We start from the raw sequence: 25,344 nt of genomic DNA, 5'->3' as shown, positions 1-25,344 counted from the left end.
TCTTCCCGGACTGGGGCACGAACCCGTGTCCCCTGCATCGGCAGGCGGACTCTCAACCACTGCGCCACCAGGGAAGCCCCCAGACTTAATTTTTATGCGATATTGTCTTTCAAGAGGAAGGTGTTTCTTGATTCAAAAATATCATCTGAGATCCATCAAAAAAAACGAAGTATAATTTAAATAAATGTGCCTGTACTAAAATTACTTGTATGCTTTGTTCACTGATTTGTTTTAAAGTATCTGGTTTTTAGTCCTAGCAGGTTATTCTAATCTCCCTGTGCCTTCTTCTCTATTAGATAATAATTATGTTTCGATAATATGAACTTTACTTCTCTGAAATGGATTGAAATTTCCAATTAGCGTGAACAGGGGAGGGTGAATGGGTGAATGCAATAAGGTGTATCATTTACGTATTGCCCTATGTGTATGGCTAGAAGCTTTTGCAACTGAGGTCTGCCCTACTTTTCATGCTAATGGTAATGCTTGTCCTCCTAATGCAGCTGTAAACTTTATAAGCCCATAGGTAGACAGCATCACAAAATATTTACCCCTCCCCACTGGCCCACTCTCAAGCTTCACTCCCCTCTCCCCCCCAAAAAAAACAAAACAGTATCCATCTGCAAACACTGTAAACAGGAAGGTACAAAATTTGTTGTGATTATTGTTCTGCTTCTTAGAATGTGGGAGCTGATAGCTGGTATTGAGAAAATGTTATTTGCAACTCAAGGCATCTAGCCCATCATAATAGTTACTCAAATATAAATTTATTGAAATGTTTTATTGTACTAGATCAAGTAATAAATAGTCAAATGTTTTCCAGGGATTAAAGAAAAGGCTAAGAAAACTGATATCCACTTTGACAGAACTTACTATTTTGAGAAAGGGGATATTGCTTGGTTGAAATGTTGTCATTACATTTGGATATTTGAGTCAATTTACTTTTCTGTTATTGAAGAAATTAGCCTACCTCCTTTGTTGCAAGTGGATAATAACATTTGATGCTCAGTCCTAGAAATGTTTATTTTTTGTTTCAAATATTAACGTTTAATTCACATTTGATTCATCTGTGCACATACATTTTGAGATTTTTATTTTTAATATTCTACACTATCCAAGACCACCTATATTTTCATTTTATGGCACTTAGATTTATTTTATCTAGAAATTAAGATCTTAGATTAAACCAAACAGTTCTTTTTCGATAAAACCCAAATTCCTATGTCCAGTGGGTTTACTAGTGTGAGAGCCTTTTATAACACTATGGTCAGTGTGTGTCATTGGGATTGGTTCTATATTTGGTAACAGAGTTGGAATTTCACCTAGAAATTAAACTGTTACAGAATTCACATGAATTCTTGTACTATGTGTTGATTATATGAGAAAACTGAAGAAAGTTTTTTTGAAGCAAAAGCTGATGTTGAATAAATATTTAAAGTTCTAACTCAGGAAGTCAGTTATCAACTTTTTTTTTTTTTTTCCTTTTTGGCACTTTTACTTTCCAAGTGTGAAGTTGCTCAAAAAACGGACCAAGTTGCAATTCTTTTTTTCTTCAGGTTTTCTTAGTGGTCTGTTATGATAACGTCTGTAGAAATTGTACGTAATAGAAATTGAAATGGACTGGGATTCAGGTAATCTGGTGTCTGATGACAGTTCTGCTGATAAGCAGTTATGCAAACTTGATTGAGTCACTTAATCTCTCTAGATTTTATTTTCACAACTGTTTTCTGCTTACTGGACTAGCTGTATATGTCAGCTCTTCTCTGTCACTTAAGCTTTATGATTCTGATAGTGTAAAACATATCCAAATGTACATATCAGACCTGATTAACTCGAGCTTCAGATTAGGACAATATGTGCTGCCCGTGAAAAGAAAGACATGGTAATGGAATGATAAGGGAAGGATAAGTTACAGTTCTTAATCTAAGATGAAAAAGAGATATTTTAAAAGTAAGCGTCTCTTTCCACCAAGGCTCTCAAGTGATAATAAAACTTAATTTCTAGCATTGACCGGGACACTGAGTTGACTTGGAGAGCTTAAGGGGACCAAATAGAGAACTGACTCCAGTGTGATAGCCTGTATGTTGTTTGGAGTATAGTCTAGATCTGACAGCTTTTGGATGATGATACTTATTATATACCATATTTTAAGTGACTAAGATCTTCACCAGATTTGAATTTCTAGAGGGCAGGGAAGTATTTTTTGTTTGAATGCTTTACTCTCTGTAGCACTTGGCACACTTTGTGGCAGAAAAAATAATCTTTTGAGTGAATTCATAAAAGTTACTTAACAGCTATATTTTGAAAAGGGCACAGATGCATTGTCCAAAGATACAGATTATAAATGTCTTGTTAGTTAACAGGAGGATTAGTGAGGGGTGGAATTGTCACAGCATGAGGTGGCACTTGTTTTGGTCCTTGATAGATAGGTAGAATTTAAATGTGTGAAGGGTAACAATTGGGGGGGTCAACTTGACAAGAGTGAAGGTGACCCCACCTTTGGAAGATGAGGCTGGAGGGGGAGAATGAAGTTAGGATTATGGGAGGCCTGGAAAGCCCAACAGAAAATTTTGATAATTTATGATTATTAAAAAAGAGAGTCAGTTTAAAGTTTAGGAACATGATATTCCAGTATAAGAAAGTTTAATTCTATAAAGGCAATAAGTTAGAGAAAGTACAGGAAAAAATTATGGCAATTTAGAAGTGAAATGAAGAAACCCTGGGTTAGGGTGTTGAGATAGAAATGAAATAGAAGCCAGAGAGAAGAGGGGATGGATTTGGTAGAGTATTGTACCTAAGAGCTAAACATAGGACTAGGAAAAATGAGATAATATGTAAGAAAGCACTTCTTAAACTGTAAAACATACAACTGTCATGACATATAGACACACATAAATACATATACACATATATATTCATATGCAGTCAGCCCTCTTGGGATCTACGAGGGATTGGTTCCAGGACCCCTGAAGATACCAAAATCCACAGATGCTCAAGTCCCTTACATAAAAGAGTAGTATTTGCAAATAACCTCCCATGTACTTTAAATAATCTCAAGATTACTTATAATACCTGATGTAATGTAAATGCTATGTAAACAGTGTCTGGTCCTGCAATTCAAGCTTTGCTTTTTGGAACTTTCTGGATTTTTTTTCTCTGAATAATTTTGGTCCGTGGTTGGTTGAATCTTCAGATGCTGAACCCGTGGTGACAGAGGGCAGGCTGTATATGAATTCATACTTAAATGAATAAAATAGATGTTTTCTAGATAGAAATCACAACAAAAGTTTGCATTGGGCTTTCTTTTGGGGATCAGTTGTATGAGCTGATTTTTTTTTTTTTGGCAAGACAGAGAAAGAGAAGCTTGCATTTGCTGACTTCACTGAACAACACACTCTTAGGGTCTTACGAGTCACCCTAGATTAGTAGGTTTCTTTGGGGGTACTTAAAGAGCAGGGCCATTTTGTGGAAGGGAGGTGATAGCTGAGATCACGCATAATAATTTTTACTTAGCAAGTTTTATTTAGTGAGTTTTCAATATGTAGGCTATTTCCTTGATACATAATTGCGATATAAGATCAAAGAAATAAGAGAAAGGGATCATTTGTGGTAGCAATAAATTTTAGTTACCTATGTATTTTTCCTTTTAAATAAGACATGATTTTTCTCAAGAAGTATGAAATCTTTATTTTTTTATGTAATGTCAGAAGAAGATGTTTTCATAATCAAGTGAATGTTTTATAACCCTTAGATGGATCGTGGCCTTATGAAAGCAGTGTCTGTCCTAATGTATGAATGGCTTTGTCAGTACAGTGCTGAAATGTCAAATGTAGTTAAGATGCAGCAAAATCTTCAGTTGCCTATTAACTTGTACAAGGCTTTTCTGGTTAACAGGGGGATTGCCGCACCAGAGAAGAGGCAATGATATTTGGCGTTGGACTCTGTGACAATGGATTTATGCACCATGGTAGGGATTGTTATTGTGGAAGCTTACAGATGTATTTCACTGTTTAGTTTTGTTAGGACACTGGGAGTGTCTCAGTGCTCCAGGGAAGTCATCTAGAGACAAACCAGCAAGACTGTCTGGGTCTTGCCATGTGTCCCTGTTGGGTCACCACATCTGCATTCAATGTCACTTTGGTGCCTTTGTTGTGTCTAACGACTCTTATCTGCCAGTTGCCATGACTTCTCTTCTGTTTTTCTAGACTGATTCCAAAAAAGCAACAGCTTGAACTAGAAGTTTCTAAAAAAAAAAGCTGATATATCTCTTTGAAACTATTTTAGGTCAGACCCATGTTTTTTTTTTTTTTGAATGCCAGTATATATTAAAATGATTAAATGAGAGCATTTAATCTGAACATTTATTGTTATTTTTAGAAAAATGCTTTCAAAATTATCTCAGAGAACAAAATTATAAATCTCTGGAAAAAAAAATCTGTTTCTTTTTGGCTACTAATTAAAGATTGAATTTCTTTCTTGCTTGATGACTTCATTTCCCTTAAATTTATAAAAATAATGAGACTTCGTTTTCCCTCTCTATTCATACCATCTTATAGATTCCATAAACCCAAACAATCTCTTTTCATTGTTAATATTTGCGTATGTGTATATTTGATAGCTCTCGTACCTATTTGTCAGGGACACTCAGAAAGTTGTTACCTTTTTCCAAAGAAAAGAAGTACAGCAAAAGTTACAGCGATTTTGAGAGCATCCTTGGTTATCGTATATTCCTTTGGGAATTCCATTACATTCTAGTATCTCTGGACCACTGTATGAGTTGTGATAGGGGAAATATCTGTGTTTGAGACCCAACAATGGAATGGAAGGAATGACATCATTATAGGGGATTAAAACTATAATATCAACCTTCAAAGGTTTTGATTATTTTTCTCTTTAAAGTATCAACAAGCAGCAATTTTATCTAAATATTTATTTTAAAATATTGAGTTACAATAAAGGTTTTCCCTATGAAAGTCTCTGTCAGTAAAGCACAGCTAGTTCCTCTCATGCCTGGCCTTATTGATGTTCTCTCTCCCTGCCTTTAGACTGACTATTTCGTGGAGGAAAACAGTAGTAGCAGAAACACCATGTGAGTTTGGGGAAACTGCTTAGGTCATGTAGGCAAGACCTAACTCGATCTCAGTTAATATCCTCATTTCTCTTGTCAGCTACAACTTGTGTTACCTTTTAATTCGTGGTTGGTAGTTTCATTTGTTAACTCATGTTGTCATGAGTCATGGCAACTCATTCAAAGGTCAATTCGTACGTACAACTAGTCAACAGTTGTGATTTGGACCTCTGTTAAAATAATGAAATAAAAGAGCTGTCATTTTTGGTTGCCTACTGTAAGCCAAGTTATTTACACTTATTACCTCATTTTAGTTTTGTCCAACATTATGAAGAAGGTTTTACTGCCTGCATTTTACAGGTGAGGAAACTGAAGTTCAAGGAGTTTAAGTAACTCTCCTAGTGTTGCACCCAGAATCAGTCCCAGACCTGGAATTTGAGCTCCCGGTCTGTCTTATGATAAAGCCTAACATTCTACTGTGCCCTGGGACGGCAGATCTTAGATCCCTGACTCAGTGAATCAACCTGTCTCAACAAGTAAGCTTTAGGGTGTAAGGGTTAGGAGAAATAGAGAAGATTTCTCTTTTAAGACACTTTGACAGTTGTCAGGGCCTCACTGAGTACGAATTCTTTCTATTAGTATTTAGCTTTATTTTTTAAAAGGCTAACAAAACATATACCTTATATCATGAGAGCGTGCCAGGAAGCTTAGGGGCTTTGGGGGGAAATATTAATGTTCAGATACAAGGGAAGAAAGTGACCTTTGCAGAAATAAGGTTATTTGAGAATAATGTTTTTACAGAAAAGAACTAGGAATTAGTGGGAACTAAAATCACTTTTCACCCAGAAGACATCTTTCTGGTTTGAAGGGTTAGAATAAAAGCGACCACCATGGGAATTGCTCACACACATAAGGGCAACAGTTAACCCATTTGAATTTTCCCATAATTAGGCAGGATATTAAAAACAGAAATGTTTTTGTGTTTTTACTTAAAATGTTTACTACAAATTCGAAACACTGTAGGTTTCTATGTTTTGAACTGCATACATTTTTGGATTCAATATAATCTTTGACTTAAAGTTGGGTTTTAATCTGGAAAGGTGGCAGACTTAGTTAAGAAAAAAAAGTTAACAATGCAAAAAATATTACTTATTTTAAAAATTCAAAATTCTTTAGGTAATAGTAATCTAAAGGAAACATTGGCTTGAAATTATAGAAGGAAATAAAAAAGGGTTATTGGGATATTTGTGAATGTAACTTGTTCTAGGTAATGGGACCGGGTATTAGTTTACTGAAGGGTCTGTCAGTATGGAAACTGAGGTCAATTTGGGGGTAATTGCAACAGTTTGAATCTCTCTCTGTTTCCATAGTCCTTGAAAAAAGTGAATTCAAAGACGAACCCTTACTTTTCCGCTTTTTTGCTGATGAGGAAATGGAAGGATCAAATATGAAACATCGACTGATGAAACATGATTTAAAAGTTGTAGAAAATGTTATAGCCAAATCATTATTGGTAAGTTTGTTACTGTGCTATGCAAGTTTTCTTCTTGATTAGACATTAACAGGAGAGTACGTAAACATGTTTGACAGCGATGCAACATATTATTTCATTCTGTTTGATTTGTAAGTTTTTTCATAGTTGTTTTATCAATAATGTTAATATTTTGCATTTCAGATTAAATCCAATGAAGGCAGCTATGGTTTTGGGTTAGAAGACAAAAATAAAGTTCCAATAATAAAGTTGGTAGAAAAGGGGTCTAATGCTGAGGTAATGTAAATTAGCATTTTTATTTAACTTTGTCTGTGACATACAAACATAAAAGTTTTAAACAAAGTGAAATCAGCCTTTAAGTATCTTTATGGAAAAGAATGTTTCTGAATAATCTTACTCTGAGGTTCTTTTAAATACTGTTGGGATTTGTGACAGAGGTTGTCTGGGTACTTAAGGATAGTGGGGGGAGGTATTATAGAGATCTACAGCTTGAACTGTTGACCTCCTAGGAGTCCAGGTGGCTTATGCCATGTCCGATTCTAGCCTGCAACCCTGTGGAGACTGCATAGGGTGGGACTGTATTGTGTATGTCACATGATTCTTCCATTAAATCTAGGGCTGTATCTTCTATTCTCCGATCACTTTTGATTGTCTTATTTAAGTACAATTTCCATCAGTAAAGCACATGCTTTGATTTATTTTCTCATTGGGTTAATGCCAATAAATGTGATTAACGTACTCTCACCTTACCAGCCTTTTTTTTTTGTGGTATGCGGGCTTCCCTCTGCTGTGGCCTCTCCCGTTGCGGAGCACAGGCTCCGGACGCGCAGGCCCAGCGGCCATGGCTCACGGGCCCAGCCGCTCCGCGGCATGTGGGATCCTCCCAGACCGGGGCGCGAACCCGGTTCCCCTGCATCGGCAGGCAGACACGCAGCCACTGCGCCACCAGGGAAGCCCCTTACCAGACTTTTAAACAAAGGAATCTCCTGATCATTCATTCATTCAGAAATATTTATTTAGTGCCTGTTATGTGATTAGCAGTGTTCTAGGCTCTGGTAATACAGCAGTGAACAAAACAAAGTTCTCTGCCCTCATGGAATGTACCTTCTAATGTTATATCCCAAGTGTGTCAGGTTTAAAGTATTCCTACCTCTGCCTGGCTTATAAAATACTTAATCCTCAAGCACATGTCTCAATATATAAATTTTTAATAAAGAATGAGAAAATGAATGAAGCATGGCTTTTAACTTTGAACCTATTTAAAGTTAGTAGCAAACTGTCACTTACCCTATTTGCTGACGCCCAAGGTCTCTGTCTTTTACCAACCTCATGCACGACAAAGCTTTATGTACAGCATATTAATTTCAAACAAAATAACTCTGCTCAGCCCATACTCCGTTGGTGGGCCTGGCCAACAAATGACTGTTTTTATTATTTTCTATCATGAGGAAATGTTTTCCCCAGTCATTTTCAGAGGGTGTTCTTGGAGCCCAGCTTCATCTGACTCTGCCACCAATAAAATGCCCTCTCCCGGGTTTTCATCATTTGGCTGGTAACCAAAGCAGTGTATAGTTTATAGGCAGTAGGGTTGGTTAAGAAGATTGGCCTGGTTGGCGTGGAGAGATAATGTCTTCCTTGTCATCTTTCCAGCAACTTGTGATCTGTGCCTGTTGGAGCTCTTCCCTGGTTCCAGGCCATTTCTCTCTCCTGTCCTGTGGTCCGCTATGCTGTGTCAGGCTAGAGATGTATATTCGGTTGTTATCCATGTCTATATAGAGGTTGAAACTCTCTCAGTTATTTGGATATAGATGGAAAACACAGGCAAAAAACTTAACCTGAGGTTTGACTGTAGTTAAAAGGATGAAATAACTATAAAATATAACAGAAAAAAGGGTTACAGGGAGAGTACAGTATTAAGTCCTGGAGGGAAGGAGGAGAATTTCAGTAGAGATGGGTGATCAAATTTAAAAGTAGGTCAAAGAGAATAACTGTTATCTCTTCCACAGTTCTGTATTGTGACATTGTATGAAAACATTGCAGATGTGTTAAAATGTCAAAATCTCTAAGTTCTAGACCCTTTCAGATTCTAATTCTGTGAAAAAATAGGTTTCTTATTAAAATAAAATGTGATTTTTTTTTTTTTTTCTGTTTCTCTCCTAGATGGCTGGCATGGAAGTTGGGAAAAAGATTTTTGCTATTAATGGTGACCTAGTTTTTATGAGACCTTTCAGTGAAGTGGATTGCTTCCTGAAATCATGCTTAAGTAGCAGAAAACCTCTAAGAGTTCTTGTGAGCACAAAGCCAAGAGAGTAAGTTGTATAATTTATGTGCGGTTTTTTTTTTGTTTTGTTTTGTTTTGTTTTTTGCGGTACGCGGGCCTCTCACTGTTGTGGCCTCTCCCGTGGCGGAGCACAGGCTCCGGACGCGCAGGCTCAGCGGCCATGGCTCACGGGCCCAGCCGCTCCGCGGCACGTGGGATCCCCCCGGACCGGGACACGAACCCGCGTCCCCTGCATCGGCAGGCGTACTCTCAACCACTGCGCCACCAGGGGAGCCCTTATGTGCGGTTTTTTAAAAAATTAGACAAGGTGAATAAAAATAGAAAAGTTAACAGAGTAAACATCTGGAATTAAGCATCTCTCTGCTTGGCACATTTAAACGTCACCAACATCACTGATACTGGTCTGTAGATAATGGGAAAAAATATGTTGCTTATGATGGTTAAATGCTTGCTACTTAAATCAGGTAGTTTCAACAGAATAATATTCTCCTTTTGATGCCCCAATTTTTCTGGTCTGAGTTGGGTTGAGTTTGATTGTGAGTGAAGAAAGCTAGTAGAACACTTGGCAATGAAAACATTATTCCGCCATGTTCAGCTCTAAGAATTTCAGGGACTAGGAGTTGATTAGATACCAGTTATGATTAAATGTTCATAGGAGATGGGATCAAACCTGGGTGACAGACACTTCCATGCTTTCACGTGCTTAGTAATATGTCCATTCTTTTTAAAAAATATGTCTGTCTACCTATGATTAGAAAAAAGACTTATGTTTATTATAGAAAAGTTAGCGAGTACAGGTTTTTCTACAGGAAGACATTTTCTTATAATCATATTATCCATAAATGACCATTGTTATTTTTTTGAAATTCAGTGCTAGTTGATTTTTCTAAGTATTGACACACCTACATACAATCAAGTATTTATAAAATGGGAACATGATTAATGATCTGGGGGGGTTTTTTGAAAAAAATTAACAAGATATTTGGGTATACTTGGAAAACATTAGCTTTTTGTCTGCAAATCATTGATGGTCTCGTGTTCCTGTATGAGATTTCCATGATTTGTTTAACTAATTGATTAATCGAGAGAATGTATATAAAGTGCTTAGCATAATGTCTTAATGTACTATGGTTATATCAATATTACTATTTAAAATTGAAGTATATTATTTTAATAGTAATAAGCAACTTCATTAATTTGAAGATAAATGAAGGTTACCACTTCAGAAACAAAAAGGTTTATTTTAACTACTTATAAAAATATTCTAAGTGTATATGGTATAGTATTCTTCCCTACCTTAATATATATTTTCAGCAATAGCTGGGTCCATCACTTATCTTAAGAGTTAAAGTGCAGTGTAATGGGCCAGATTCTGCAGTGTCATCAAGGTAGAGGCTTTAGCTTCTACCCACAGCTTACCAAGGGGTCTGAAGGCGTGAGAGTGACTCATTAAAGTTAGTAATTTAGGAAGACTTTGAGATACAGGGCAGCAAATAACCATGGCAATGTCTTCTCTCTAAACCTAATTATGATCTAGTAGTCACCCTTTCTCCAGCCCTATCGAGGATGAGGCTTATCTAGTTGCCTACCTCTGGACAATTTGAGGGCATTTAAAAGGAAAAGGACAGACTGGAAAGGACTAAGGCAGTAGTATTCCAAAGCAATCATTAGTAAACTAAAGGCCCTCTCCATGGCCCCTTGCCCCCTGATTTCACCCGGCAAATACTTTTCACTGATCATAGACATTTCAACTTAGAGGACTTTGAAGTCATCAGCTTCAATACTGAACAGAAAGGGGCAGATCCTCAGTCCTAGAATTAATTGCTAGATGAGCAGGGTTGGAACCTGGGTCTTTTGACTCTTCCCTCCGTGTTTGCGGCACAGTATCTGAAACCCGATATTTCCCGTCCAGGTTCAAGCCTCTCTTTCACCATTTGCTTGCTAATTGTGTTGCTTCAATGAACTTATCCATAAAAAATGGGGATAATAAGAGTGCCTATGTCACAGAGGTGCTCAGAACATTTAACAAATTTAGGTTTGCTGGGACGAAGTTGAGAGAGTGGCATGGACATATACACACTACCAAATGTAAAACAGATAGCTAGTGGGAAGCAGCCGCATAGCACAGGGAGATCAGCTGGGTGCTTTGTGACCACCTAGAAGGGTGGGAGAGGGAGGGTGGGAGGGAGATGCAAGAGGGAGGAGATATGGGGATGTATGTATAGGTATAGCTGATTCACTTTGTTATACAGCAGAAACTAACACACCATTGTAAAGCAATTATACACCAATAAAGATGTTAAAAAAATAAATAAAAATAAATACAATGTATTGGGCACCTATGAGGTGCTGGGTACATTATGAAAGGTAGCATTAAGTAAGAAAAAAAAAAAAGAAGAACCTATTCTTGTGTTTCGCACGTAGTATGTATTCCAGTGATGTTAGCTGTGATGCTTATCTATTCTCTCATTTTGTTTTTTTTCACTGCTTCTTTATTACATCAAGAGCACATTTTACATTTTATTTCAAAACTGTTTTGAGGATGGAGTACTCAATTTTTTCCTTTTTATTTTTAATTTGTCTGAAGTATTATAACCTTTCCTTTCATAGGTCCTTATTCTAACATATGATTCCTAGAAATCATTCTCATATTTTCTGTTAATAGCTACTTATAATTTATGTAGTATCCTGTTTGGGGGGGAAAAGGCAAAAATACGATGGGTAAATACAACAGAATTTTTCTTTTTGAACCTAGCTGTATTTTACACTTGATAACATCAAGGAATTTTTCAGAAGGCTTTGTAGCAGATAATTTAGTGCACTTATTTTCCTACAGGAAACGAGCATTCCTCTTGTATAAATTTAATTCTTCTTTTAATCGTATAGTGGTCCCAGCAGGGGAACATGTTTTCCAAAGGTCGTTTTATGAAGAGAGCCCACTATCATGAACAAAATGCATCTCACGGTGCTCTGTATAAATTTTGTTAAGAAAAAATATCATCATCTTCTTGAAGATTAGAGTAAGATCAACCTTGCTTAGCAATACAAGAAAGATAGAAGACCTTACTCAGAAAGAGTTTTGAGAGTTCACTATGAATTTTTCACAGTCCAAAAGCAACAATAATTCACCATGGCCAGAAAGCTCCAAGTTATTTCAGCAAACGTGAACCCTCATTCGTAACATAGAGAAGCATGAGCTACCTCTATTTTTGGTTTCATGCTCAGAAGATGTATTTATTCCCTTTCTTTTCCTCAGTCAGTTCTATCGTCCATCTTCCAGTGTACCTTTGACACACAGTAGTGCCAAGGTGATGTTCAAAGGAAGCAGATACAGCCTTATCCGTCAAAGTGTTTAATTAAGGATACAGGATGAATTAGTTCCGTGACCTCTGTGCCACCAATATACAGATCACTTCATAGTGTGTAACCTAATTTATACTAACATTTTCAGCCTTCCCTAGAACAGACAGTTTGCATTTCTATCACAGAATGCCTGAATGCCTGCCGGGGTTATATTTTAAATGGTGGGGCCAGCCTCTGCGTTCAGCCCTAAGGGCAGTGTATGGCTTTCTCGAGTTTTCTAGATGCGGTGTTGCTCTTTCATAGACTGCAAATAAGTGCTGTTGTACCTAACTTCTGATTCTGTCTAATGTGCCCTTGAAGTGCTGCCAACTTTTATTTCATGATCGATTAATCACCTTTTGGAAAACACTTTTGTTTCTGGGGCATCAAGGGCCATCCATCAAAATTTATTGGGTTGTATTCATTTGTCTTTGCTCTCTCTGGCAATTTATTTAAACTCATTTTTATTGTTATGATGTTCCGTTTTGTCTCGTGTTCTCTGCTTTTCATTGTTGCTTTCTGATTTCTGCCTTCCTTCCGTGGAGTAGTTCGTTTATTGCCACCAGTGGGACATCCGTCCCTGGTTTGCCATGACGGCTGACTCAAGGTCTCCATCTCTTCATCTTCTTTTCCGTGTGGATTCATTAAAAATACAGCTTTTGTTATTCTGGTTTACCTTTTGGTGTGTTATCCTTTTAAAATTCCACTGAATAAACACAAAAGTTAATCATATTTGTTAAATTATTTTGATATTGTGTTTGACAGATCTGTTCTTTAAAACCAGCTCTTTGTGGTTGCTCTTTGCTGAAGTTCCCAACAGGTAGAAACGTGTGAACCCTGTGTTTCTTTTGTATTAATTTTAACAGTGAGATTTCGCAGCGCGCTGATGCCTTCTTTGTCAGAGTAAACTAAGGAGAGAAGCTTCCACTTTACTAAGTATTTACATAGTTCACAGCAGGGCAGTTTACCAAAGCTTTCTCTCTTCCTGTCCACTGACACCCTGCAAAGTAATGTTAACATCATCATCTTTCCGTGGAAACTGGCTCAGTTAAGGAGTTCATCCAAGTTATCCAACTATGAAGTGACTAAATCAAGATTCACAGCGAGGTTTGTCTGACCCCAGAGCCTGTTCCTTGTTCAGGATATGCTACCCAACGACTGTGTTCCGTGGAGGAACTCACGGTGCCGTGCCTGCTCTGGGCCCACCATGCTTGTCCAGCCCAGTGTCTTTCACGCGGGAGACCATGATACGCATTTACTGAAGGACTGAATAAAGGTGTGGACAACTATTGTTTCAGCCAACTGTGGCGTTTTAAAATCATCTTACCTTATTTTTGTTTGGCTTTAGGACAGTGAAAATCCCAGATTCAGCGGAGGGACTTGGCTTCCAGATCCGAGGATACGGCCCTTCGGTGGTGCATGCCGTGGGAAGAGGTGAGAAATCCATCCTGTGTGGTAACCAGCTTGCCAGCAGGTTTGGATACTCCTTGCTGAACAACAATACGTTTAAAAGTGCATGATCATGTTGCTGTGAATTTTCTCACTGGTATTTCTACTGTATTAGCTCAATGGTAGTATATTCCTAAAGCAATATTTTCAAAAAAACTCTTCAAATTGTAAGACATATTTATCATTGTTAAAAATTCATAAGAGAATGATGCTTCCCAATCTCACTTTTCTGCATGCTTTAGTTTAATCAAAGGATATAATGACTTTAAGGTTTTGTATTTTTCTCTGACAGCAAATTATTATATTTTTGTCAGCAATTCAGATGTGTTTGGGCTTAAGCATGATCTGTTTGCTTTATATAATGTCTCTTGCTATATGATTACTTTATTACTTTATTCTCGTAAGCCATGCATTTTATAAAGCATAAAATGCATTTTATTTTATTTTTTATTTCATTTTAGTTTTTTAATTTTTTAATTTTTTTTTTGCGGTACATGGGCCTCTCACTGTTGTGGCCTCTCCCGTTGCGGAGCACAGGCTCCGGACACACAGGCTCAGCGGCCATGGCTCACTGGCCCAGCCGCTCCGCGGCATGTGGGATCTTCCCGGACCGGGGCACGAACCCGTGTCCCCTGCATCGGCAGGCGGACTCTCAGCCACTGCGCCACCAGGGAAGCCCAATAAAATGCATTTTAAATTAAATAATTTATGTGACCCAAAACTTATGTTTATATTTTATTCTCTTTTTGTTTGATAGGCAAATCAGCCTTTGATATCTCTTGTTAACATATGTACTTTTAAATTTTATGCTAACACTAATGTGATTTAAGGGAATAACTGTTAGATCCCACATTGCTGACCATAGTAAATAAATTGCTGCTGTAGCAAGAAGGATCACTCTAAGCATACGAAGCTATGTGTTTATCTTAACAAGAGACAGACATGCTTTTCATTACTAAGATATGTGAACTTCAGAGCATCTTAACATGATCACTCCAATATTAGACTGGAAAATTTTGAGAGGACATTGCTATCAGAATCAAATTTATCAAGAATATACTAGCTAGACCCCTATTAGATTATAAAATTGCTTTCATTAGTGTATGTATGATAAAAATTAAGCTTATTTCAGAAATTGTCTTTTCACTCAGAATTTTAAAACACATAGATTAATAGACATTTAAAATGTTTCCAGTAACTCATTAAAATTATAAAACTGAAATGGGATTCATTGCATACCGAGATGGGATATTTGATACATCAAATATCTCCTTCATTGTCACTAAACCAAAAAGGAGCCAGTCACATTATTGATACTACAAAATAACTGAAAACCTAAGTGAATCAAACTGTGTCTGTTTCCCTATTACAGTATCTTTTAAAGAGCAGGGTTGTATTTTGGGAACTTAATCATAGGGTAGGGCCAATTCTGGTTGCTATGCTTTTTGCTTCTGAAGAGTAAAAGAAAGACTCATGTGCTTTTCCTTTCGAGTGTATATTAAATATGGTATTAGTCTGTGGTTACCTTTTGCGCTGTAATTTTGCCGTAAGAAAAGAAACTTCTTTCCCATTTTTCTTCTTCAGCCCTTTCCCATGGTCACACACTAGAGCATATCAATAATTGGACTTTCACCTGTGGAATCTACAATTCTAATATGCCAGTTTCTGACTACAGTCTCTTTTTTGGGTCTCTTACCTGGTTGCCTTAAAATTTGGTTGGTTCTTCAATAAAAAATGTTAAACAAAATTCCACTGGGACCTCCAATCTCGGGATCCTTCTCCTTTTCTCCTGGTTGATTATATCCCTCAAAGTGCCACTTCCTTGCTTAGCCAGCTTTATCCCTGTGGTGGGTCACTTCCATCACTCTTGTCAGCATTGTTAGGGTCCTCTCATCCCTGTCTCCCAGGTGCATCCAGGGTCCTCTTGTGCTTATACCGCAGGTGCATCCAGACCACCTTATTTCAGCTTTGGATAAACCTAACTACATTCTTTGCTTTTTCTCCTGAGCAGCTAGGAAAAAAGTATCATGGATATGGAATTAGTATCATCCCAATTCACTGTCCTGTCTTTTACTGAGCCCCTGTTACTACTCGGCAGTCTTTTTATGTGTCTGATCAGCTGTCTCTTTTTCTGTTCATTATTGCCTCCTGGCCCCCATGATGATTTCCTTTTTCACCTCACAGACATACTCAGGCTCCCAGGTATGAAGCCCTCCAAGTCCCACACCTTTTTTTTTGCACACGTTGTTGGCTGTTTTACCATCACCAATTTTTCTCCTAGTCTAGAGGAAGAGGTCTTCCATTTTCCTCTCTGGAGTTCAAGGTTAATATCTCTACAGATATTCTGGAGCCCACCCCTTCAGATTCCTCCTCTGGGGTATTACACTGTCAGATATTCTGTTCCCAGAATTTTCAACCTTTCTCTTCAGTGGATTACTATAGTAGAGGCTATAAACATGCTCAGTTGTTTCTCATTGAAATAAACAAAGAACCAAAGCTGTCTTAAACTGAACAGTAAATACAAAACCTTCCCTCTTCCTTATTTTCCTCTCTAGATCCTTGCTACACAGAGTGTGGTCCACAGACCTACAACGTTGGCATCACCTGGGAGCTGGTTAGAAATGCAGAATCTCAGGCCCCATCTAAGACTTACTGAATCAGAATCTGTATTTTAACAAGATCCCCAGTGATCTGTATGCATGTCAAAGATTGAGACCCTTCGCTCTAGAGTAATGCTCTCAGAACTTATTTTTGTCATGCCAAACTTCCTGAAATGCTGGGCTTTCCTCACTTCCTATTTGAATTTTAGCCCAGTGCTATAGACATCTTCTCCCACCTCCTACCCACGTCTCCAAGAGTAACCCATGTCTTATAAGAGTAATCATGGACTTAACTGGAAAATACAATGGACATTGAGAGTTCTTGTCTTAATTGAATATTCTGTTGCATTTGTTTAAACTGACTGCTCCCGTTGGCCTAAAACGTTCATTATCTTGATTTCTGAGATGGTACTTTTCAGATTTTTCTCCTACCCCTCCTCTGCCAGCTCTGCATCTGTTGACCCCTGAACTGTTGGCACTCTCTTCTCTTCTTTGCCTTCTTGCTCTCCGTAAACAATCATATTGACCCTCTTTGCTGGGGATTTCTAAATCTCTTTCTCCCACCCAGATCTCTTGAGTTCTATAGCCTAGATCTAATTGTTTATTAAACATCTCCACCTAAATGCACCTTTGGCACCTTAAGAAACCCAGTATTATCCCCAACTGAACTTTTTATCTATTCTCTGAAGCTGCTTTACCTTCTGTATTCTCTCTTTATTTAAATAACTCCATCTACGCAGCCACTGAGTCCGAAGGCACAGGAGCGATCCTGAGTGCAGGCTAGAGCCTTTCCGTCAGCGCCATCATCAAACATCAGATACTTGATCTCGTTCTCCCCTTTATAACTAACGCTACCTTAATTCCATCCTGGGAGTTTGCAGTGGATGCTTGCTGTGATTTTGATTTTTGACTTAAACTCCGATGATCCATCCTCTGTTTGCATAGGCAGGGGTTGGGAGCGATCATGTCATTTCTCTGCTTAAAATTCTTAAATGTTTTTCCTCTTGCGTGTACAGTAAGGTTCACACTCAGGACTTCACGCAAAGTGCACAGAGACTTCACAACCTGCCTCTGCTTTGCTCTCCAGTCTCTCTCACCCACTTTCATTCTAAGCTCACACTGACTGCTTCTATGGTCCCAAATGTCCAGGTTATTCTTGACTCAGTGCCTTTTTTCAGGCTCTTTTTCTTCTTCTTCTTTTTTTAAAAAATTTTTTTATTGGAGTAGAGTTGATTTACAGTGTTATGTTAGCTTCTGGTGTACAGCACAGTGAATCACTTATACAAATATATACATCCACTGTTTTTTAGATTCTTTTCCCATATAGGCCGTTACAGAGGACTGAGTAGAGTTCCCTGGGCTATAGCGAGTCCCCTGTCCTTATTAGCTATCTATTTCATATATCGTAGTATGTATATGTCATTCCCAGTCTCCCAGGGTATCCCTCCTCCCCACCACCCCCTGGTAACCATAAGTTTGTTTTCTACGTCTGTCACTCTATTTCTGTTTTGTAGATAAGTTCATTTGTACCTTTTTTTTAGATTCTAGGCTGTTCTTTCTGCTGTGATTGTCCCTCCCTCCCTCAAGACTCAGCTCAATCCAGAAAAACCACTTAATATTTCTGGGAGTGAATTTTAGTGAGAAGAAATGTATACTGTCTTCTTGAATATAAATTATATTCTTTAAGATGTTTAATAATTCCTTCATGGGAGAAATTGCTTACAAAGGAAGACTCTCCTAACGTACTTATGATAAGTTTTATAATCATTGATGTTAATTATGTACATTGTATTTAGCAATGGTGCTTTGTAAATGTTGATTTGCTCAGAATATCAAATAGTAATGATTGGAAGGTTCTGAAAATCTTAACTCACCTGTTAGGATATGCCACTATATCTGCAAATAAATGATGGACAGTTGATGTTTTTTGATTAATTTTATTCTCCACAAATTGTCTGGTTCCTGACCCTTTGTACGTATCCTGAACTCTTATTTTTCTTAGCAAATCCAGTCCACTCCTAGTTGCTAATTGACTTGATTTTTTTCCTTAAGAATTTCTTTTAATTGTTGGCATTTTTAAAAATGAAAGTGAATACTGTTTAAATATTTAGAGATTTTGTAGACTAAAAGAAGGTAAAAAGTCCTGTATTTCTGGCTTTCTCATTGTGCCCTTATATATGCATATTTAGAAAATTAGATCGATTAGACGTTTGAAAGGGAAAATAACTGATTAGCATTATAAAGTTCTCTTCACAGTATCTCTTCAAACTAATTTTTCAGGGGGTGGGAAGATATTTGTTCAACACAGTTTGAATGGCCAGTTAAAAAGCAGGGAATTTTTGAGAGGGCATTGCTGTCAGAGCCAGATTTATCAAGAATATGCTAGCTAGATGTTTACCATATTTTAAAATTGCTTTCCTTACGGTATATGGGATAAAAATGAATCATATTCCTAAAATTAGTTTTGGGCAGTTTTCTCATTTGTATTTAAAGGAACTGTGGCCGCAGCCGCTGGTCTTCACCCTGGACAGTGTATCATCAAAGTAAATGGAATCAATGTCAGCAAAGAGACACACGCCAGTGTTATTGCCCACGTCACGGCCTGCAGGAAGTACAGGAGACCAACGAAGGTAAACTCCCCTTGGCTGGTGTAGCTGTAATCACAGACTTGCACAGAAGACCCCAGGGACAGCATGGGATGGTGCCAGGGCTGTTTGTGGTTTACTGACAAGTTCACGTTTAAGTGCAGAACTTTCAATCTCATAATGCTTGTTTTAGCTGCATAACTAGTTATAATCGCTTCTGCTTAAATGGCCACATTTTCCTGCTGCAGTATTATCACCAGTTTAAAAAGTACTCTGGGCTATTTTCATTTTCATTGCGATGAGTTTTCAAATAGCTGTTTATCAAATTGAAATCCAAAGGTCTGAACTGTTTTCTTGACTCTTGTGATTGCCTTAGAATCTGTAATGGTCAGTGTGTACCTCCGTCTGTATATATGAATGATAAATGCTTACACTGTTTATTATAAAACTTCTGTGAAAGAGAAAAAATTGTGGGTTTTATAGCGTCTGTGATTGACTGTTGGATATATTTTTATTTAGGTAGCTGGATTTAGCTTTTAAAAGAAAATACCAATATGTGCTTGCCATTACTTAAAATTCTAAGCACTGTCCTCTGATCCAAAGTTTAAGTGCTATACAAAAACAAAATTAGAATCCTAATTGATAAGTAAAGCTTATTTTCTCATGAGATACAAGGGAGTGTTGGATTATAAGAGAAAATTCTCTCAAATTAATTAACTGAGCGCAAAAGGAATTTTAAAGGACAGGCTTTCTATTTTTTTCTGTCACGCTTGGTGAAGTACTCTTTTCTAGATTTGAGTATATGACTTTGTGTCCAAAACAGAAAGATGAGTGGCTATTTTCTCCTAGGCCAGGACTGACATCCTGCAAAATACTGAGCCCACAAGAAAATAGCTGATCAATTTTGCTTACTAATGAGGTCAAAGGAGCACAGCAGATTGGAATTCACACGTAGATGTGTAGGTTATTTGAGTTGACAGTAGTTTAATAAATAAATATTTATTGAACTGTATTAGTAAATGAAGTTTTAAAAAGATACTACCTAAATGATCAAATTTTTCCCCTTCTATCAAAATTTTTAAAAGTAGCCAAATTGATTTGAGTTTCATTTCTTTTCATTTCCCCTGTCTTCCTTGTTGGAGAGGTGTTGATCAGTGAAATAATTAAGAAAAGCAATAAATGGACAGAAAAATTCACTAAGTGAATAACATGCTCTATTGGGTATCCATTGCCACAGAACAGACTGTCCCGAAACTTAGTGACTTAGAACAACAGTGATTAATTGTTTCTCTTGGTTCTCCGGGTTGACTGGGTGTTGGTTCCTGTGAGGGCTTCGTCCTGATGTGGCTTTGTTCTGCTGGGAACTGACTGGTGCTGGGGTTCCCCTCCTGATGACCTCTCACTCCAGAGCCCCTCCACCTGGCCTTCCTTTCCATTCCTTAGCAGAATTCTCCTTTCTGCATGGTGTCTGGGTTTCAAGAGGGAATATTGCGGGCAGTCAACTCTTTACATCATGCTTGCTACTGCTTTCCCTTTGAAGAGTCAGATCACGTGACCAAGCCCAGGTTGAGTGTGGGAAGGAGCTACACAAAAGTGTGGACTCTGGGGGATGTGGTTCCTTGGAGGCCACAACAGGTCACCAACGTGGACTTGAATGATTAAATGTTAACTAGCATTTTAATGATGGATAGCAATATAATAATCAAACACAATTGTGAAGTTAATACAAGAGAAAAATGGATAGTACAAGTTATATCACACTTCAGTCATGCAACTCAGCTTATCATCTTACCTAGGAAAAGTACAAACATTTAAGTAGTAATGCAACCCTGCAAGCATTACTTGGTAGCCATTTCATCTCTCATTTATCTAAATAAGACAGGAACTGCTACTTCAATGAAAATATAGGATGATTTATGACGTGGAAGATTAAAAGATAGTTATATCAATTGGGAACCCCATGAGATGAAAGGTGTTCTTCCAATGTTCTTATTGGTTTGATTCACAAGAACCATTAAATGTGTTGAAACATATGTGACTCTTAGGAGAGCATTTAAATCATTTGTACAATTATAGACCATTGCTTCTTCAGAAAAGTGCCCATCTAACATTTATTTAAAAATGTAATTTGTAGGGGCTTCCCTGGTGGCGCAGTGGTTGAGAATCCGCCTGCCAATGCGGGGGACACGCGTTCGAGCCCTGGTCTGGGAAGATCCCACGTGCCGCGGAGCAACTAGGCCCATGAGCCACAACTACTGAGCCTGCGCGTCTGGAGCCTGTGCTCCGCAACAAGAGATGCCGCGATAGTGAGAGGCCCGCGCACCATGATGAAGAGTGGCCCCCGCTTGCCACAACTGGAGAGGGCCCTCGCACAGAAACGAAGACCCAACACCGCCAAAAATAAATAAATAAATTTTAAAAGTACCCTTAATTTTTAAAAAATGTAATTTATAATTCATTTTGAGATAGACTTGAGTCATTTAAGACATTTGGGAAATACATCTTATTTAAAAGCCTATCTATCTTTGGAAGAAAAAATCTCAAGCTTAAAAATGTCTGTTGAAAAATATTTTCTTTTTAGTTTTTTCATCCTCTCAGATTCTCACTGACTTAGTAATCTTTTTTTAAAAAAATTATTTATTTTTATTTATTTATTTTTGGCTGTGTTGGGTCTTCATTGCTGCGTGCGTGCTTTCTCTAGTTGCAGCGAGTGGGGGCTACTCTTTGGTGTGGTGCGCAGACTTCTCACTGTGGTGGCTTCTCTTGTTGCGGAGCATGGGCTGTAGGCGCGCAGGCTTCAGTAGTTGTGGCTTGTGGGCTCTAGAGTGCAGACTCCATAGTTGTGGCTCACGGGCTTAGTTGCTCCGTGGCATGTGGGATCTTCCTGGACCGGGGCTCAAACCCATGTCCCCTGCATTGGCAGACGGATTCTTAACCACTGCCCCACCAGGGAAGTCCCTGTTGAAAAATAATGCCACTGACTTTTTCCTTCTCTTTCAAATGTTATTGTATTTTATTGTATTTAAACTAGAAGAATAAGTAAGATTGTCAACTCTCCTTTTGAAGCAGGTTTATGAAATGGATATGCATTTCAGGAAGCACTAATACCTCTGAGGTTTCTTTCTCCCCCTCATTTCCAGCAAGATTCCATTCAATGGGTTTATAACAGCATTGAGAGCGCTCAGGAAGACCTTCAGAAGTCTAACTCCAAACCCCCAGGAGATGAAGCAGGGGATGCTTTTGACTGTAAAGTAGAAGGTGGGTTCCTCCTTTTTCTCCTCATTGCCCTGTAGTATTCTTTGTCCATGTGCCATTGCCGAGTCCCAGTTATTGAAAACCTTATATGTTCAAGCCACTTCTTAGTCATCTCAGATAGATGTCACGTCACATCCGTAAGTCATAATTGCTGGTGACAAACATAGAATAGCTATGACACTTTCTTAGGTACTTTATTAAATGTTTTACGTGGATTATCTCATTAAGTCATCAAAAACGGAAATTTATTAAAGGTGTGATTATCATCATTCTCATTTTATGGGAGAAGAAATAGAGACCCATATAGGTGGATGGACGTGCCCCAGCTAGGAAGCAGTGGAATGAGCATTGAAACCCAAGTTACGATGTTTCCTTACTTTGAGTTCAAACATTGTGTGTACCTTCCCACTCCACTGTGGCTCACAAACCAGCAGTATCAGCATCACCTGAGTAAGACAGAGATGCAGAATCTCAGCCCCACCCCAGATCTACTGAATGAGAATCTCCATTTTAAGATCTTATCTTATCTGTATGTACATTACAGTATGAGAAGCCCTAGTCTAGAAGGTCCATAGTTCCTTTGAAAATACATTTTTTTCCTTTTCTTTTAAATAGAAATATAGTTGATTTACAATGTTGTGTAAGTTTCAGGTGTACAGCAAAGTGATTGTTATACGTATATATGTATTCTTTTTCAGAGTTTTTTCCATTATAGGTTATTATAAGATATTGAATATAGTTCCCTGTGCTATACAGTAGGTCCTTGTTTTGAAGATACTTTCTTGATTCAAGTAACTTTTACTGTATTCTTACAGTAATGAAGGAGGCAAACTAATAATGTGAGTTTGAGGGGGAGAGAGATCTTTTGATAAGACTCATAGCATTTCTGTTTTCTCAGTGAAGCAAACCTGCAGGTCACTGTATTCAGTGGCGAAGGGTGAAGGGACTGAGGCAACTACATTTACGTTTGCATTTAACAAATACCTTGAAATATCATTATAAACTTTTTCATGGAAGTCCTTGAATCCTCTCCTACATTTTCTTGGTATCTTTCCACTTATACTATTGGTGGATGTCTCTGGACATTTTTATTGTACTATTAGGTTCTTCCAAACCAGCATAGCTGGAGAATTTGCTATGCACACTGAATCATATGGGGGTACTTAGGAAAAGCGGTTTTCCCTCCATTCCTGGAAGGCCACTTGGGAGGAGCTGCTCGGATCATGAACAACATCAGAAATATTTCAATCTCATTGGAGCAGCAAAGCTGTAGTGCTAAATCAGCTCTTTTATTTATTCAAACCAGGACAAATCTCAGGACCTTATCTTGAGGCTTTTACTCCTCATTTATAGTTAGTTTTTGCTAATCATCATTGGTGCCACAGTGAAAGGTAGAATGGGTTAATGAGATGCTCTGGAAATTGATTTATAGCTATTCTTGGACTTAATTATTTTAAAGAAAACCATTTTTCTGCTTTTGCCTATTTTTTAAAGTGAATTTATTTATTTATCTTTGGCTGCGTTGGGTCTTCGTTGCTGCGCGTGGGCTTTCTCTAGTTGTGGAGAGCAGGGACTACTCTTCGTTGCGGTGCGTGGGCTTCTCATTGCAGTGGCTTCTCTTGTTGCGGAGCACAGGCTCTAGGTGCATGGGCTTCAGTAGTTGTGACACGTGGGCTCAGTAGTTGTGGCTCACAGGCTCCAGAGCGCAGACTCAGTAGTTGCAGCGCGTGGGCTTAGTTGCTCTGTGGCATGTGGGATCTTCCCGGACCAGGGCTCGAACCCATGTCCCCTGCATTGGCAGTTCAGTTCTTAACCACTGCGCCAACAGGGAAGCCCTGCTTTTGCCTATTTTATATTTACTGTTTCTGCTATTCTAGGGCTTAATTGTGTTAAGTAAACTAATACTGTTTTCGCTTATTTAATATTTACTGTTAGATTTCTCAGCAGTTTCTTGCTTGAGACTTCAGGTGTTTTTTCCCCTAGCTGACTGATTGTTGGCCAAAACCCTATAGGAATACATTCCAGATGGAAATTTTATTACAGTGAACAGTGACACATTTTCGCAATGAGTCAGCTTCAGAAGATGCTGTTTGGGACAATTCAGGCACTCCCTGCTTAAAAAAATAATTATTCCATCTCCTTTCTGCTTCTTCAATATGGTTTTCTGTATTTTTTCTGCTTTGAGAAAATACTCATCCAATGTTTGAGGCAGTTTTAGGAGCCTTGACTTTAAGTTATGCATGCTTTTAATGAAAAACATTGTACATTTAATGTTGATATAGGTATAAATAGGCATACATATGGTCCATAGATCAAAATGGGTGTGCAAAGATAAGACTAGTCCTGTTAGAGTGGTAAGATTTGGATTGGTCAATCATGTATTTTTTTAAATGTTCTTATTTTTAAAAATGTTAACAAGAATAGACGCTTCGAAACTAACACACCATTGTAAAGCAATTATACTCCAGTAAAGATGTTAAAAAAAAAAAAGAATAGATGCTTCATTTAGCACAGCAGATTTAGTCACCCTTTAAAGAACTCTTTAAAAATTATTCAAAGAGACTCAAATTATTTGAAGAGACTAACAAACCCTTCCTGAATTTGCTGAATTAAAATTGTCTTTATTCCAGAGGTAATTGACAAGCTCAACACCATGGCAATCATCGACGGAAAGAAGGAGCACGTGAGTCTGACGGTGGATAACGTCCACCTAGAGTATGGCGTCGTGTACGAGTATGACAGCACCGCCGGGATCAAGTGCAACGTGGTGGAGAAGATGGTCGAGCCCAAAGGTTTCTTCAGCCTCACTGCCAAGGTGCGAGCGATCCCTGCAAAGGAAGGGATTTTGTTCTCAGTTAAGCAACTGAAACCCTCCCTCACTCCCAGTTTAAAAAATGTAAATAGCTGTACATGTTTCAGCTGTCCACTCGTTCAAGTTCTTTTTCTTGTTCTTTTTTCCCCCATTACTCAGTTTATGTACAGTCTTTTTGTTTTGTTTTGTTTTTAATTGATCTCTTGGAGCACAGTGTCATGTTAGATGGGACGCTTGCCCAGGCGAGCATTAGTTGATTTGGCAAAGGTGTCTTTGCATTTAGTAAGTTTACTACGTCTGTTAATTCAGTATCATGAATACGTTTCAGACGGTTTTCATGACAGGTGGTGCTTTCCTAAATGTACATAATCCTGTGAAGAATATTTGAAGTCGTAAAACGCATGCAAATTCTGCAAGTCTCATGTTTATTTCATAAAATTGCTTGAAGCTTAGAGATCAGTTT

General features: G+C 38.1%; 1 protein-coding gene across 4 annotated transcripts in view; it reads left to right on the top strand.

Moving 5' to 3' along the window:
* The window catches only part of PREX2 (phosphatidylinositol-3,4,5-trisphosphate dependent Rac exchange factor 2), a 351,708-nt gene that overhangs the window by 186,600 nt on the left and 139,764 nt on the right, over window positions 1–25,344 (top strand). For all 4 annotated transcript variants that reach the window (XM_007101594.4, XM_055091338.1, XM_024126953.3 and 1 more), the window contains 8 exons: window positions 3,892–3,964; window positions 6,436–6,578; window positions 6,741–6,833; window positions 8,718–8,866; window positions 13,529–13,614; window positions 18,723–18,859; window positions 21,955–22,072; window positions 24,700–24,884. In XM_007101594.4, the coding sequence (XP_007101656.1) occupies window positions 3,892–3,964; window positions 6,436–6,578; window positions 6,741–6,833; window positions 8,718–8,866; window positions 13,529–13,614; window positions 18,723–18,859; window positions 21,955–22,072; window positions 24,700–24,884 (984 nt within the window). The remainder of the gene's footprint in view (window positions 1–3,891; window positions 3,965–6,435; window positions 6,579–6,740; window positions 6,834–8,717; window positions 8,867–13,528; window positions 13,615–18,722; window positions 18,860–21,954; window positions 22,073–24,699; window positions 24,885–25,344) is intronic.

Source organism: Physeter macrocephalus, chromosome 15, assembly GCF_002837175.3.
Source record: "Physeter macrocephalus isolate SW-GA chromosome 15, ASM283717v5, whole genome shotgun sequence".
NCBI classification, from domain to species: domain Eukaryota; kingdom Metazoa; phylum Chordata; class Mammalia; order Artiodactyla; family Physeteridae; genus Physeter; species Physeter macrocephalus.
Note: the sequence above shows the minus strand (reverse complement) of the source record. Positions and strands in the feature narration are given on the sequence as shown.